The sequence below is a fragment of the Alligator sinensis genome, unplaced genomic scaffold (assembly GCF_000455745.1).
Source record: "Alligator sinensis unplaced genomic scaffold, ASM45574v1 scaffold169_2, whole genome shotgun sequence".
Lineage (NCBI taxonomy): Eukaryota > Metazoa > Chordata > Crocodylia > Alligatoridae > Alligator > Alligator sinensis.
The window spans coordinates 2,039,150-2,056,478 of NW_005842077.1; the positions used below are offsets into that span (position 1 = coordinate 2,039,150).

A 17,329-nucleotide genomic window follows, 5' to 3' on the forward strand; every position below is an offset into this window, starting at 1 on the left:
AAGCAAGAAACCAAATCCAAGTAGTAAGTAACATTATTATGCTTGGTGTTCTTTAACCCGAGACCACTGCAATTTTAAACCTCCTGCACTTCCCCTCTACCAACACCGTCTTACATGGTCATGAAGAAAGCAATAATTTGTTCCCTCAACTTCCCAAAATGTAGACCACTAGTTTCACATATGATTGCAGAATCCACTGAAGCGCTGCAGTTCAAAGCAACTGACAAAGACTGGGGTGGAGATCCTACAATCTCCAATTTACTCTGCTCTCTCCATTTTGTAATGATCCTTCCCCCTTGTGGATAAAACAGTGCCAGGCTCCTGAACAACCACTCCCTTCCCACACTGCTTCTGCCTTGGCCCACATAAGGAGTAGAAGAACCATAAATGTGTGCCAGCCTCACCAGTTCACTGGTCCAATTTTCTCTTCTCTGCTCAGGGGTGCCCTCAATGGCCTTTACAGCTGGAGCCTTTATGCCAGAACACGTATGGTGAATAAGAACTGGGATACAAACAAACCAAAGCAAAACACACAAAGCTAATGAAGTAGAGAGACCAGATGCTGTCAGCTGTGTCAGGAAATGGCATGAGAGATGGTTGGGAGTTTAACTCTCCAACAAAACGGCTGGAAAAATTGCCAAGGTAGGCACCACTCACTATAATGAAATTAAAACAGACAGCCAGGGTAAAAAACTCCTGCTCGTCTGTCCAAAGTATGTGTGTAGGCATTCTTCTCGAACACTACGCTGAGAAGCCAGAAGATTCACAAACAAATCCCTGCTCCAAAATCCTTTCCCAACATACCCAGCTCTTACATAGCACTTTTCATTGGCCTTATAAAAAGGCCATCACTATCATTATCCTCATTTTAGAGATGGGGAAACTAAGGAAATAGATAAGTGAAGTGTCCTGTTCAAAAATCACTCAGCAGGCCAGTGGTCACTGTGGGAGTTGAAACCTGGCATCCCGTGCCCTGCGTAAGCCATCCTGCCTTCCTCTGAATGTCTACAATGGGATACACTGAATCAAAAATTTACATTGCATAAGCAAAGTTCCCAGTACCTGGGCTCCCAAGATTTCAGTCTGTCAGATGTCTATGGAAAAATACAGAAAGCTGACCATGTAACCATTTAATCCTAAATCTCTCATCCTTCTTCTTTGAAGTTGACAGTTTCTCAGTTTGAGGGCTTTGCATAGTGCCAAAAAAAAAAAGTGAAAAATTCTACTAACCACTGTATTTGTACTTAATTAGGAAAAACATCCCCCCTTCCCTCCCCAGCCTCTGTACCCCGCCTCTCCCCCCTCCCTCCTCCCCAATAAAATCACTAGCTTCTAGGACTGACTTTTTTGGCTAACAACCTATACCAGGCACTAAACGTAACACTCAATCTTCTATTTTGTGCACAGATTTTTAGTCTTTGCACCTATGGTGATTTAAATGTCAAGTAAGAAGTGGACAGGACAAGGTTTTAATCAAAGTAAGGAATAACAACAGTTTTATTGAAAACTTCCAGTAAAGATGACCCACTAGTTTTGGAATAAAGTACTTAAAAAGTACTACAGCTTAAGTGAATATAAAAGATTAGCAGAAAGAAAACAAAAAACCAAAAACAGTAAAAAAAAAAATATTTTAAACACTTTTTAAGTTTGAAATGGATCCAAAACAGGGGTTTTAAGTCCTCTGAACATTTAACAGTTACTAACTTTGGCAAAACAAACTTCTCTTACAAAAATTAAAGCCTACTTCTGTTATGTAAACTGCATAAAACTGCTACATAGTTCAAAAACAGACTGTACAATTTGTCTTGAAATATAGAGAACTGCAGTCAGAAGCTTAATTTTGCCCTCCTGTCAGCCATAAGAATTAACTAGCTGCATAACTGCTTTTTTTGGGGGGGAGGAAAGGGGCAAAAATAAATCAGAGTTATGATAAAGCCACTATAAAAACAATAAATTGAAATACACAGCAAAATCCAGGCTTCAGTTTTGTTTCTTTAAACTAACACGCTATGTTTACAGTATATTCTATATTTCAGTTGTCATTTTCCCTTCCCATCCCTTCCCCACTTGTATACTTCTAAGTCCTCTAATCTAACCTAAATCAATTCTAAAACTTTCAAATACACTGTACATACATTTAGCAAAAAGCATACCTAACATTCTTACAGCAGTATGGTCAGTACACATTTTCAGAGAGATTATTACACGGGATCAAGACTAAATCATATTCTTTAAGAGAACAGGAGCTATCACTAGACAAAATGGTTTAACAATGTATTTTAGAAAGCCTGTGGGAAGCAGACTTCCATGCAGGCTCTCAAGCCCAGAGAACACAGAGTGATAGACAACAAAAGCTGAACATGTGAAAAAGGAGACCTCAGAGTGCCAGCAACAGGGAGATCCCTTGGGAACACAGTGCAGGAGCTTGTTGTTGTCTTGGTCATCTCTAACTATTAACAAAGTCCTGCTAAAAGATTTGCAGAAAACAGTTTTATAATATAACTTTACAATGTAAACCAAAAAATTTTGATGCCAACAGTATGTTAAAAGGTTTCGGTTTCCCCCCACTCCGAATCCAGCAGTTGGTCACAGAGGTCAAGTATTATCAAGGCTCTTATTCAGCTGTTACCAGTTCCTAAATGTGTCCGACTCATACATCCTTCAAGTACATGCAAGGCTCAAAAGTCTCTAAAACACAGAAGCTTGCAACTCTTTAAGACACAGAGGAAATAGGATTATGAGGTGAGCCCATCTGAGTGAGAACTTTGTCCAGCCACTGAAGAGGCCCGTGCAGATGTATCTCAATCCAGCATGGAGTGCTCGTTACATCTTGGCGATGATATTCAGCTCCCCAGCCCTGGAAACAAACAGTCATGCAGTTAAGTTATCTGATTTTACATGGTCAAATAAGAAAGTAGTACTTTGATCATGTTGTTTTATGCAATACAGACAGTAATAGATATCACTGTGTCTTGGGCAAAATTCACTATTGTGTCTGTTTACACCAAGTCCTCTAAATTTACTTAAACAACTGGCAGTTTTACAGCCCTAAAAGAAAAATGCAAAGATGTAGTTCAGCTCCAACTCATGGATCTCCTGATGCTCATGATGGTCTAATGCCTGCACAATTCCCTTCTTTTTGGAGATTTCCAAACCCCTTCTCCTTGCCAGCAGGCATTACTTCATTCTCTTGGAGGAGAAGAACCCAAGATAAATACTTTGAAGTAAGCCATTTAAATGCAAATGGATTGAGGCTACTGCATTTAAGTGTGCGCGCTCTTCTGGCCACTGAAAAAAAGAGTGAGAAAATGGTTTGAAAAGATGGGCTATAAGGAAATGGGATTAGATTGTCCCAGGGGAAAAAAGTTTGAAGAAGCCTCATGCTCTAAGACTAAAAGGAATGCAAGCTGCAATGAAATGCTGCCAGACACATTCTTAGGTTCAAAAAGAGGTGGCCACGTGCAACTAGGAAAAAGGCGAGTTTCTTCAGTAGCTGGATAGTGTGCTTGAGATGAAGATAAGCCAAAAGTATCCTGGCCAGTTTTGTAGCCAAAAAACAGCCACTGGATACCATTAGTGCAGTGCACTTAAGAGAAGGTGTACTGAATGGCCTGGATATTTTTGCCCTCCCAATACTATATTAGAAGAAGGTGGCAGTCACCTCCTAGTTGAGCTACCAATTAATAGGAAGACACTGATGGCTTCTCTTTTAAAATAAAGGGATTCAGTTATAAGATTTAAGTTCTTCCCAGATCACTGGTAAGCTAAACTCACTGTACACAGTGCAATACAGTAAACTGTCTTCTGGGAGGATATTGGGGATAGCAGATGGAGCTAAGGAATCAAAAGCAAGGTTCTGCACTGTTCCATACTAACCCTTAAAGAGACATGTCTGAAGCAACAGCCACTTAAGATTAAAAATAATACTGGCTTCATTTGACAGCCTTTAAAATTTCTGATTACTTCTTTTAACCCAATGCACATTCCCAGCCCCCCCACAAGTCACCTTAATGGGTCATTGCTATAATCCTTACAAGTATCCTAAGAATGGAAGGATATGCTACAGAGCCAAGAGACCAAATGCCAACCATTTCTTAGTAGAAGGATGTGTACGCTACAGGGCAGGACTAGCTCTTCCATTTAAGACAACCCTCCTGGGTCAGCCAGAGTTAATGATTTTAATTGTTTTCAGGAACAGATTATCATTGAATATAACACTTAGTTGAAGGATACAAAAGTAACCTCTAATACACAACTTGGCTGTGATAAGCAAAAAAAGTTTAGTGTGTTGCTTCTCTGGATCTAGAGTAAGTGAAGAGACGGTGCTCCATATTTAAAGAATGCCACAGAATTGCTTAAGTAAATGCAAATATTCGTTTTCACTCTTGGAGAAATGAACTAAAAAGTGGGTAAATGCAACATTCGGTCAAGGGAATATTAACAGCTAGAAAATGTGATGGCACCTACTCAGGTGCATCATTAAAACAAGCCTATAAAAGCCTAAAGGGAAAGACTCTGAGGTGAAATAACAAAACTAAAGCTGAGCCCACATGAAATGCACCCCTGGACTGCAGAAGTCTGTGCATCAATAAAGTGATGCTTGCCTAGAACAGCTTTGTATATTTAATATTATGCAACAAACTTCTCTTTTATAGAGCTGTTAATACAAGCTGTTAAAATGTTTATTTTCAATGAAATACTTGATAGGTGAACTTTGCTTAAGGAAGGGGGGGCGAGGAGGGAAAGAAAGGAATTGTTTATAACATTAAAACACACAAATCTCTCAAGATACTTCAAGAGGAAACACTTATTTTTATTTGGGTTTATATTTTGTAAACAATAACCCTTACTTACCTTTACAAAACTCATACGAATAGTGCACATCTTGGTAAGCTCATACACTGTTTCAAAGCCATGGTTCACTGACTGAGCCAGAAGCTGAGCAAACTCTTGGTTGTTGAATATTTTCAAACTGCAGCCACTGGGAATTTTGCACACCGTGGTTGGATGAAACCCATGGTGATAGTTGCAGTTCCGACTCTGCACAAAAATACTGCTGTCACTAAGGCATTCAGCATACACTTCTCCGCCAACATAATAGAGGTGAACTCCTAAGAGGGAAAAATATTGGTTATGGAGAGGTCAAATAAATACACAGCACAAACTTTTTTTCCACGTATTGTGTTGATGGAGATACTTCCATGTTTTTCAAGTTCTAAGAAGAATGCATATCATGTTTCAATCTCTAGTCTGGATAATTTAGGCTTTATTGTACCTCCACATTCTACCAGTAAGTTTGCTTTTCAAATCAACTATTTAATGGCAACATTAAAACATTAATTTATTATAAACCCAGAGTATAAAATTCTACAAATAACAGTCCTAGAAGGGGGATTTACATGGTTAGATAACCTGTTCCAACAGATAACCCAAGCATCCATATTTCAGGACACAAAAAGAGGAGACACTTATCGTCTCCTTCAGGCCCACAAAAGTCTTTAGCAAGTAAGGAAGTCCTGCCTGGGTCTGTATTGGAGGCACTGAATGCTGGCATACAGCTTAACATAGCTTCAATGGAGGTGCATTTCTAAGGGGTTGAAGCAGAGGAAAGGGTTTCCAGATGGATCTCCTGACCTCATTCTTGGGGTTATACCTGCAGCCTTTTCCTACGGTGAACAAGCAAATGTCAGTGGCATAACATGAAGCGTAAGGAAAACTCAAATTTCTTCCCTCCGAACTCTCCGGCAGTTTATAAATTTTAGGAAGTGCAGAAACTTTGACTTGACTTTTTGGGCTTAAGTCCTCTTCTGCTGAAAGAAGCCATTTGAAAACAGCAAGATGGCAAAGGTGGGGAGGGAGGAGGGTATGGACAGAGCTTTAAGGAAAAATCTTGACTGCATTTAAATGCTATATCCCCTTAAGATTTTACTGATGACAAGTTATGTCATCTGATTAGCAAAACAATCTGTGGCTGATTTAGGAGTTGCAAATCTGTTCTGTATTTTCTTATAGTGTGTGTGTGTGTGTGTGTGTGTGTGTGTGTGTGTGTGTGTGTGTGTGTAAGTAAAAACATCAAAACCAGACATTAGAAGCATAACATTCCTGCCATCATTGCTTGTATACACTTGCCTTTTGAAAACCTTTTTGCATTTTCCACCCTTCCTCAACTGCCTTTGCTTCTTAATCTGGTGCAGTTAATGTTTCAAAAGGACTTTATTTGCAGCTTGCCTGCTTTTGAGAGTTTACTTTTACATTTGAAATGGAAAATAAATGCAGTGCTATGCAAAAATACATCAATATTTGTTAGGACAGGGTAGGGAGGAAAGGAAGGAACAAGAAATATAATTTAATGGCACAGCCTAGGTGTAGGAAAAACTGCTGAGGTCTGCAAAGGTATTAGTGTGGAGAAAGGTTTTCTGGTTAAAATTTATGGGCAATATTCACAGGAGGACACAGGTTTGGTAGTACTGACATTTCTCAAGCCAAACATTCAAGTGCCTGGATCCAGAAACAGAACTCAAAACCCCCAAGTTAAATGCCCAGCAACATGCCTTCATGGTGCAAAGTAACAGATGCGGAGATGCTCTGAACTAGTTCTGGAACAGAAAATAGTACGGTATGTTAATGCAGCATGGCACCCAAGCTAATAAGCCCAGCTTCTCGCCTTTACCACCCAATGGGAAATGCTGCCTCCTCCTACCTCCAGATGTGGACATCTACCTGGAGCCCTGAATTAAGTGTTTGAGTGAAAGTGGGAATCATAGCCCAAACCGCTCAATCCAAGACTTCTGTGCCCAGCTCATCCTTTTGTGTAGAGGTGACTGGCTCACTCTTTTAAAGAAACCCAGCTGCTAGGGAAGAAGATGGGGGTGATGCCTACTTTTTGTATGATCCCATAGTAGTTGGAGCATTTGCTCAGGAAATGAAACACTATCGTTCAGGCTATAAGAAAGGCTAGGATGGACTTGCTTTGCACTTCTCCTCTTGAAACTGAGCCACTCGAACTTAGGCACTTAAATTCTGCCTAGATACTCCTTTAGATGGCAAAGTTCCTTTACAAAACTTGCCTTAAGAATCTTCCAGAGAGCCTTGTCGGCTCTCAGGGAGTTGCTAATATTATTAGGGCACACTGTCAGTGTTGTTACCTGACTCTGTTAGTACTGTTTGGGGGTTAGGCATTACCAATCACATTTGGCTTCTCTTATTTGGATGGGCAGTGCATGCACTGTTGGGGTACCACTTACAATGCTGTGTCCCTACCAACCGCACAGTTACAAGAAAAGGACCACAAGCTTTTTATCACAACCAACTGAAGCTTGGCCAGGTTTATGATCCACAAACAAGCCTAGACATCTATGACCACCTGGTTCCTGGTGCTAGCCGAGTCATTCCAGGCACAGTATAGGCATGAACATTCTTGGATTACGAACCTGATTCCTAAACCTGGAATAAAGTATTAAGGGTTCCCAAGGCCTTTTCATACTCTGACCAAAACTTGATGTTTACAGCAAATACATTCTAGTTCTCACTAATTTCTACAACATATTTAGGTGATATTAACTACATTCTACTTTTTATTAATTAGTCGACCCTTCCTACCTGTTTGCCACGTCACTGACGTTTATTTTGGTGTTTTATACTGATCTTAAAATCAATTAATTCTCTATTTGCTGGCCTTGCAGGCACCTCTAAAACCAATAGCTCCTTCTCCAGCACTTCCTTGGAAGCCATATATGGTATATGCCTAGTTTCATATTCACTGGGGCCTACTTTGGTTCGTTAACAGAGCCTGCATGATTTGTATATGCACTGATCAATGGTTGTATTAACTCATACTCCAGCAAGACTTACACTCTTCATGGTCCATTTTATTTTAATATACATTTTTTCAGAGACTGGCACTCAAAACTTATACCTACGAGTCTGGCCTGCCCAAACCTTAACTCCTCAAGAAGCCTAACATTGATTTAAAAAGCAATTCTTTACATTATTTGTATTATGGTAGCACCTAGGGACCCTGTTATGCTGGTCACTGCACAAACGCAACAGGTCCTCACCATATATTTAAGAGATGACAATTCTGGATTTCATTTACATATCTGCAAAATTAACCATGCTGACGCTAAACACAAAATGTAGCCGATGCCAGTTCTTTTGCTGGAGACTGGTCTAAGTCACAAAAGGGTAAGTAGTCACATACTTTCACTGAAAATCAACATTTGGGTGCTAAACTGTCTTTTCTGCCCTTAGAAATCTCTTCTTTAAAATGTATAATAAATTAATTAGGTTTATATTTCTGCACAGTGAAGTTGTCTGCGTCAATAACTCTTATTATTCCCAAAATAATTTGTTCAATTCTATGGTTCAGGTTTGAGGCTCATAAACCTCAATAGCAGAGCTCTTTAATTTTAATTAGAACAAGTGTTTAAGACAGCTGGTTTCATTACAGTCTAAGTACCTTCAGACAATGAAAAAATTGATTAGAAGACAGAAAGCTTCCGACAATTATACAACAGGTGAAAACAGCTCTTTGCTTCCAACACTTGGCAAGGAAATTACATAGTTGCTAGCATTCTAATGAACACTTCACAATGCATGATAGTTTGGCCTTGAGGCAAAAAGCCCAGTTTGCCAGGTTAAGCCAAAGAGTAGAAATAAGACAGCGAAGTGTACCTTTGCCAATATGCCGCCTTGTGTTCTCAATAGTGGAATTCCGGTTAACATTAGAGAGAAGCCCAAGGCAAAACCTGTTTTTGTTGTTTGAAGGATCAGTGAAACCATCTACCAGCACACTAGTGGAGGAGGCATGAAATGCCTCCCCAACACGATTATTGAGTTCATAGTAGACAATGGAACACCAGTGTTTCGGCTCTTCATAGGCAACTGCCTGAACATCTGCAAAGAAACAAAGAAAAGGTTGCAATTAAACAGCCCTGGAACTAATGAGTGGCTAAGCTTTAAAGATCTGTAACTTGGAGACTTTGGCTTAAGATCACTGAAAGGAGATCTGGATAACAACTGTAATTAAGTGCAGATCTTCTCTGATGTCCATCTGTGCTATGTATATTTTTAACTTTTTCAGAGATCGAGATAGGAATTTGTACAAATACAGTGAAAAGTGAAGTCACAAGACTTGCACAGAGAACACGTATACACTTGTTATGAACTGAGAGAGAGGAGAGAAATTGTATTTTATATACACATCCAAGTTAGTAGCTGGTCCCAAAGTAATGGACTATGCACTAAGTTCTCAGTTACCACACAGTGATACAGACACATCAGATACTGCCCCCTGCCCTGAATTCTCTCCCACAGTGGGGGACAACCTTTTTTTGGCAGGCATACTGTACTGTAAGCCCCACACCCTATCCAAGTACCACTCTGATCCCCTTCACCTGCTCAAACTATTGCCCTGTTTTCTGCTCCCTGCCTGATCCATTGCTTTGCACCACATACAGGCTGCCCTGTCTCAAGTGGCACAGGCCACAGGTTAGCCACTCCTGCTCTGTTGCATTTTGACCTCAGGGACTCCTATCCTTTTTCTGGTCCACAAGCAAGAAATCTGAGCTATGGGGCTGGGACGGGCTGACCCCGCATGCTGTTCCCACTTGCGGCCAGGGACTCTGGCAGGAGCGCAGGCACTGAGTGCTGTGGGGCTGGCCTGACATCCTGCCACCACATGTGGCCAGGGACTTGGGGGCAGTGGGGAGAAGCAGCACTATTGGGCTGGGTGGGACTAGTCCTGCACACTGCTGCCACCTGTGGCCTGAGACTGGGGTGGGAGCATGGGGAGCTGCATGCTAGGGGGCCAGGCGGGGCTGGCCCCACTCTCTGCCACCACATGCAGATCCAGGGACTGGTATGCTCCAGGGAATCCAAGGACCTCCCCACAACTCCACACACCCCACCCTGCATCATACCCCTAAAACATACCCACAGCCTCCCCCACAACCACATACCCCACACCCACCCAACCACACCACCTAGAAAGAAGACCTAGGGAGGTTCTCACAGCCACACAGGAAACAACTTTAACTCAAGGAAACAGGTGTGCAAAATGCATTGGTACTCAGGTGGCAGACATCTTTTTGTACTAGTAGAAGACAGCCTAAAAATCTGGAAATTTTGGAATTCTTTCCTGTGCCAGCAGTCACCTAGTTTGCTACATCCATCCCCAACACTTACCCCAATGGAAAAACAAAAAAGGTTTAGGCTATGGAGCACAATTACACAGATTTTCAAAAATAAAACCACAATGATGGGAATTTATGACACTATGCCATCATGTATGTGGAACAACTGAATGCAATTTGAACAAAGATGCCATGAAATTAAGAGTATATATACAAGAATTTAACATAAGCCATTACAATTCTTTATCTATTCAACATAAGCCAATAAAAAAAATTCAAAATTCATGATTTTGCAAAGCAATTATTTGCCACAAAGTAACAGAAATCCCTCAAAACTTTCAAGATTTTGGTAACAGTGTGATTTATGATTTGCTCTTCTATAAAAAAAACTCATTTAGCTGGCAAATTCTTCAGAAGTTTGAGAAGCTGGTGCTTCACAGCTTGTCAGTTGAAACCCTGAAATATATGGTTGTTTTGAATAATGCACTGAAGTTATTTTTCCTCCTGGATGAAGGAGCAATTCTCTACCAGTGGAGTTGCACATGGGATATCCAACAATAGTGTGTACTACTTCAGACACCTACAATCAATGTGCATTTTTAAGTGCCCGATATAGCAACCCATTATTAAACTGCTTTCAAATAAATGGAGATAAAGGATAAGGTTGGTATATATGTGTTTCTTCATGAAGACTATTTTTCATTCTTAGTACACAGATTCAGAATCAGCACTCTAATCCCCTGAGTTGCTAACAGCAGGCTAAAGTATAAAAAATGAAAAACAAAAACTGGGATTGTAAGAAACTTATTCGTCCAGCCAGCTGATCCTTTTCCTAACCTTACTAAATCTTTCTTAAAAATGACCTAGTGATGCCAACATTTAGTATTTTCCTTTGCAGGACACTTTCTCATCCAGAGTTTTTCTGACAAAACAGACATGAACAGAATTTTGAAAAATATGCAAGTGAAAGATAAAAAGGAGCAATACAAGTAGCAATGTCAAGTGAAGATGTATTCTAGACAAAAACCTTGGTGAAGGATTTTTCTGGTGATATCAGAGGTAGGCTGGGAAATGCTGGAGGAAGTGTAAGTTGTCTAACAACACTTTATTTTTCTTTTTATCCTTTTCAAATCAATGTAAAAATAGCCTTTAATGATTTCTAAGGGGTTACTACACTTCACTTTTGCATTAAGATGCCAGTAACTATCAAAGCTACAGCTCTGCCCCAGTTCTCAAAGTCAGGAGGAAACCTTGCCAGCTGGCCATTCTTGCAGAATGAATCATATCTCTCTCTCACAGATTTCACACTAACTTCCTTGCATTTGCTTTAAGTCATGCAGAGCAGGTGCATTTCGTCTCTCCATTCCCAGCATGGGCCAACAATGGAAATTACCCAACTTCATTGACAGGATGCAGCTTGTTAGGTCAAATCTCTCAAGACTAACAAATCTCCATAAAGAACATGCTTCTAAACATCTGCAACCAAAATGTTGAAAATATGCTTAACATAAAAAACTAAAAAAAAAAAAAAAAAATTAAGAGGGCAATGAGATACTGAATGTGTCAACATATAACAAGGCAAGCTATAGTACAGAAATAGGAACGTACAGAATAAAAAAAACATTTAAAAACTTATGAGAAGTTGTCTGCTCATGGTTATTTTTCTTCCCTTTTTAATCAAAGAAACTGAGAGTTAAAATAGGGGAAAAATAACAAAATTAGACAAAAAAAGGGGGGGGGGAAGATGTCTTTCCTTTAACCATTAAAAAATTAAGAATAAGAAACATGTAAACCATTTCCTTTGGTTGTTAGTCTCATACAATGCAAAAATTCTAAAAGAACAAACAATGCATGGTCAAGAAATAAAATGCGCAGAAGTCTGCAGAGTTGGGCATAAACAACGATAAACATACTTTAGGCCTCTGTCAAATGCAAGGAATGTACTCAATAGCGTATGGATCAGCAAAACTGAAAAATGTCAAGGAGTACGTTTATCAAAATGTGAACTCACTCTAAAGGAGGAAATTAGGTTAACACAGATGGGACCAAAGTTATTTCATAAGGGCAGATATACCTCCTAAACCCAGACAAAGTTTGCAGCAAAACTGGTACAAAATTAAAGTATAGCTAAATTGTTCACGGGACTATAATCATCTGGTAACAGCACTCAGCTCTGCTCTCTCTTCTGGCAGCATGCATAGCCATACAAGTATATGTTTTCAGAGGGGACCACTTCTCACTGTGTTGAATGTACTAAACCCTTTACTCAGCAGTCATCTGCAGCACATTTTTAAAAAAGCAGGGTGTTAAAAGATGTTGTCACAGGATATAAAACAAAAATTAAAAAGATTACAAATTCTCCCTGCAGCAATACCACAGGCAGTGATCACATTTCTTTCAAGCTAATTGGGGACATACCAGGTCATTGCTTAGATTTAGAGAAGGGAGAGTGTTGGTCATGACTTTCTTCACAACCCCCAAGAAAACCCCAGGGTGCTACAGGGAGTGGTGCTGGTGTATCATTAGGTTGTGCCCTTCTCTAGCACACACAACTGAGCCAGTGCAATAGCATGGTGCTAAGAGAATGTTATTGGTTGTGTTTTCTTTCAAGAGAAATAGTATACAGATCCCCTGATCACCTGCTTAAACATTTCATGGATCATTTCACAAGTGGGATAATATTAGTGCCAGCATCCTGATTAAATGTCAATTTAGGCAGTTATATTCCCTGTTCCAAACTTACTAGCCCATCCACAACTGCATATGCTATGAACAGCAGCATCAAGCACACCATCTCAATCAGTCAATACCCCCCAAAAATTATTAAGAACAGGCAGTGACAGGTATCGCATGCCATCATGCAGTTATGCTCTACAACAGGAGCAATTTTACTTCAGTGACTACATGTCCTGGATACACAGAGTTTGTAAAATGTTTTTGGATCCCCTCTGGTTGGAAGTCAAAAAGTAAAACATGACAAACTTACAACATCCTCTGTGTTGCTTTAAAGAAGCTTTTGTACTTAGGAGCATATACATTTCCCCCTACAGAAGAAGAATCAATATTCCCGATAGTTTTGCTTACTGTCTATAGTTACATATTCCCATAAATAGCACTCATCCAGATCAATGCTTACTGCGTAAAAAGAAAGGTAAGCGCTCTTTACACTTTAGAAACCAAGCAGAGGACACACAACAGGGAAATGTTTTACTTGCCGCCTCGGTTTATTTCAGGAGGAATTGAGGGAGCCATCATGTTGGTGTCCATTGGCTGGGAGCCATCCTGTGTCATCTGATCTTCCGGAGGCAGGTAAGCAGGAGGGGGAGTATCAGCTAAAAATAGAAAAAGCAGAGATACAATTCCTTCCCCCTCTTTAAAATATACATACATATCCACATAAACAGCTTTAGCTGGGAAATGCTTCCAGTCTGACTCAGCTATAACTTCCACCCACTCATCAGAAATCTGAGAAAGCAATCATGGACCTTGATTCAGGGAAGCAAAGAATTACTGTGCATATTAAGTTTAACTGCAATATAAACTACTGTGCTTCTGTCTGGCCACAAATAATAATAGCTTGGCACCATTTCTACTTAATAGCACTTCACAAGTTTATAGCACTGTACACATATTCATGTCTCTATGAGAAAGCGATCTGCAGTTCTCAGGATCAGGTCCTAAATCGATATTTAATATGGAATACAAGAACAGAAAATAAGAACAGGGTTTGGAGTCAAGAGTTTCTAAACCCATCAGTGCCATTTTCAATATGGTCCCCATTAGTGTAATATGCAAGTATCTCACATGTATTAAAAACATTATCAGCCTTCCTATGATGCATCATCAAGATTTTATAGATGGGGGACTGACAGAAATTTACCCTAATTCCACAGAAGTACATAATTTCCTAACTCCCATCTAAACGAGTGCTTACACCAGTGCACTCTCACAGGTTCAGTCAGTAGTTCATCTCAGTCAAAGGTCTTAGAAGCAGCCGTCTACACTACAGAGCTGAACTACTAGCTGAACCTGTGAAAATGCACTGATGTAAGCACTGCCAACAGAATGTGACCATGCTTGCTGTGATGCTGAAGTTACAATTAGACCTTTTCATGCACACTTGCACCTCACTACGTCTTAGTCAGACTGCCCTCTGGGCATCAATTCCACACTCCCAACACAGCTCCCTCAAGTACTTGCTGAAAGGAGATGTACCATAGCCTCCTAGAAGCTCAGAAGAATAGTAGAAGCAGTCACTCAGTTTCCTGCTCTCCTTTTCCAAAATGAACCCAACCAATTTTATAACAGAAAATCCCTTCCTAATGTTCATCAAGCCTTTGCTGTGAAGCATAAGACATGAAAACTACCACTCAGCTTCACAAATTAAGCCTGCAGCCTATCCTACAGAACTCCATCAGAGTCATTAACTAGCCATCATGGCAAGTAACCAAGAGGCAAGAAATAAGAGAACTATGCTTCCTTTTGTAAGCAATTTTGTTCTTCAAAATGTCAAGCTAACTGAAAGAATATATAAAACCCTTTAAAAAAAACCCTCTAGTAAGAGCTAAACTCTCTCAAGTCTCTATCCTTTCCACTTGAATGTGCAAGTCTCTCCCTTCCTGGGCACGCACCCTAACAGAGAACGTTAAGTTCCTGTGGTATGGACCAAAAGTTTATTAGGCTTCTAAACACAACTGTTTGTCTGTTTGCATCCATTATACTAATGACATGCATATGGGAAAGTACGAATATGTAGTACAGCTGGAAGGCCAAAGGCAAGGGCAACCCATTAGCCAGCATCTGTGATATTCTTAAATCATTAGGTAACAAGCCTACTCCCCCCCTCATTATTTTCACAATTGGGCCTCTTCCTTCCCTACGACACAGATGGATATCTGCCAAGAGACCAGTCTCAAGGCAATGACTTAATATTTTCAGTCAAGGCAATATTGAAGGGTGGGGGAGGGAGGGAGGGAAAGAAAGGAGTAGAGGGGATGACAACTGGAAGGGGGTTCAGGTGGATGCCTTTCACTCCCTCATTCAATTTTTCCCCTGCAGCTGCTGATTGTTTTACTTCTAGGCATGGAACGCAGGATGACAGACTCCTCAGAGACCAAATCTAATGAACTTCCATAAAGCAGCTGATGAAGGACACACCTAAGAAAACCTATTTCATTAGAAACCAAGTTCTTTTCGCTAAAATCATGCAAAGTTTGTACTACAGAAAAGCAGGTACAAAATGCTGGTGCCCACTGCCTGCAGTCCCTTCACCACTGACTCTTTTTAAAGTCATGCTGAGCCACTACATCGAATACATGTCGACTTCTTCACCAGTTCGGGTCATAGAAGTCCTTCCATGACCTGAACTGCACACAACAAAAGTTTTGCTATAGAATTTCCTAATTTTTCACCATGGACTTGTACATACAGCACCACCCTCAGAGATCAGTGATCTTCATACACCAGGGGAAACTTCGGCGATAGACAACTATCAGTAATTACCTTCACTCAGAATACCCATTTTACATAAGAAATTACCAGTATTTTTGCAAGCTTGCCTCTCCCTTTCTATCCATTCCCTCTTCTAGTCTCTATAGGGGGCAGGTACACATACAAATGTTTACTTGTGGAGTGTTCTACTCCCAGTTTTTAAAGGTCGGACCTAAAACAAGATGATCTTTCAGAGGCTGCTTTCTAGATGATAATTCTCCATCTATGAGCAAAACACCCCTGGTTTTCACAATGTTATAGGCAACGTTCAAAACTGAAAGAAGGTATTTGTTCCATTGCCGTTAGTAAGCAAAATACACTGAATGCTTCTTTCCAAGGCCTGTACTGTTTTTCAGCCAAAGTGTATTTGTTTCTTAGAACTACATCACCATTTGAATACATTTAATCAAGTAGTGGTGGTGTGATCCCCTTGGGAAACATCTTTCTTTTGTATAACTGTAATCTAATGCTGAATTTATGTTTGGGTCTCTTTCCACAACAAACAACAAGGATGATCTGTAGCAATATTTCTCTAACACCCCCCCCCCCCCAAAAAAAAAAGCTATACTATGACTAAATACTTCAACAGACAATTTAGACAAATTTTAAAAAAGGAAAAAAATTAAAGGAAAAAAAAGTTACCCAAACTTTTTATCTGCATTGGAAAAAGAGGAAAACTAAAAGTGCTATTGTTAGTCAACCAAGGTTCCTTGGGTGAATTTGATATCTTTTATTAGACCAACCCAAATGGTTGGAGAATAGTTATTAAGCAAGCTTTCAGGTTCAAAAACCCTTCGTCAGGCTAAGGAAGCTTCAGCAGTTGGTGTTAGTCAACCTTATTTAATGGCAACATTGCCTGATGATGACCATCTCTAAGTTGGCTACTGGACATACTTAAAATATTGACTGCTAAACAACTATTGATGAAGACTGCAATACCATATTTAGTCATATACAAAACAAGGTTTGTCAGCATGGGGGAAAAACCCCTCATCTTAAGATTGCAAGCAACCCTCACTAAACACACTGTTTATCATTAAACTGCTGCCAAAAGCAGCACGTGCTCAGTAATGGAAACTGACTATGAAGTTGATTAAATGCAGCTAACACTAAGCATGACTATGAAATACATGATCCATATGGGGTAAACATACTGACAGGACCTTTTTTTTTTGTGGCCTCGGGGAAAAAAAAAGTGCTCCCCCAGAAGGTAAATGAGCACCAGGCCTCAAAGTAGTGCAATATAGGGTTGGCACTCAGAGAAGGCAGACCAAGCTCCAATACCCTCCCTTGGTGCCAAAAATGCTGATAGGAACCTACCACAAGTATAGGGTAAAGCAGGGGTTTGCAATGATTTTGGGCAGAATACTAAGAACACCTGCAACCTTGATTTGTAAAATGCTGGCATGCCAGAGGTGGACAGTGAGGGGCCTGATCCTTGTTGTGGCAGCACAACCATGGTCCCTTTCCCACTGTCCTCCCCGAGGCATGCATGCCAAGCAAAATGCCTACACATGCCACATACAACACCCATGCTGGGGGTTGTCTACCCCTGGACTAAGGCAAACCATCTGAATAAAATATATGCTGATGCCCATTACCTGCAGTCCCCTCATTGCCAGCTCTTTTTTAAGTCATGGTGAGCCACGACACTGAATACATTTCCACTTTCTCTTCACTCCCACAGCTGAGGTGCGTCTTTCTTT

At 40.3% G+C, this 17,329-nt stretch overlaps 1 protein-coding gene across 3 annotated transcripts in view; it reads right to left on the bottom strand.

Annotated features, from left to right (window-relative positions):
- Positions 1 to 1,638: 1,638 nt before the first annotated feature.
- SMAD1 (SMAD family member 1) overlaps positions 1,639 to 17,329 on the bottom strand; it is a 68,894-nt gene continuing 53,203 nt past the window's right edge. For all 3 annotated transcript variants that reach the window (XM_025204309.1, XM_006023720.2, XM_025204310.1), the window contains exons 4-7: positions 13,349 to 13,465; positions 8,674 to 8,895; positions 4,855 to 5,111; positions 1,639 to 2,857 (exon numbers count right to left, since the gene is read on the bottom strand). In XM_025204309.1, coding sequence (XP_025060094.1) covers positions 2,714 to 2,857; positions 4,855 to 5,111; positions 8,674 to 8,895; positions 13,349 to 13,465 — 740 coding nt within the window. In that variant the 3' untranslated portion in view covers positions 1,639 to 2,713. The remainder of the gene's footprint in view (positions 2,858 to 4,854; positions 5,112 to 8,673; positions 8,896 to 13,348; positions 13,466 to 17,329) is intronic.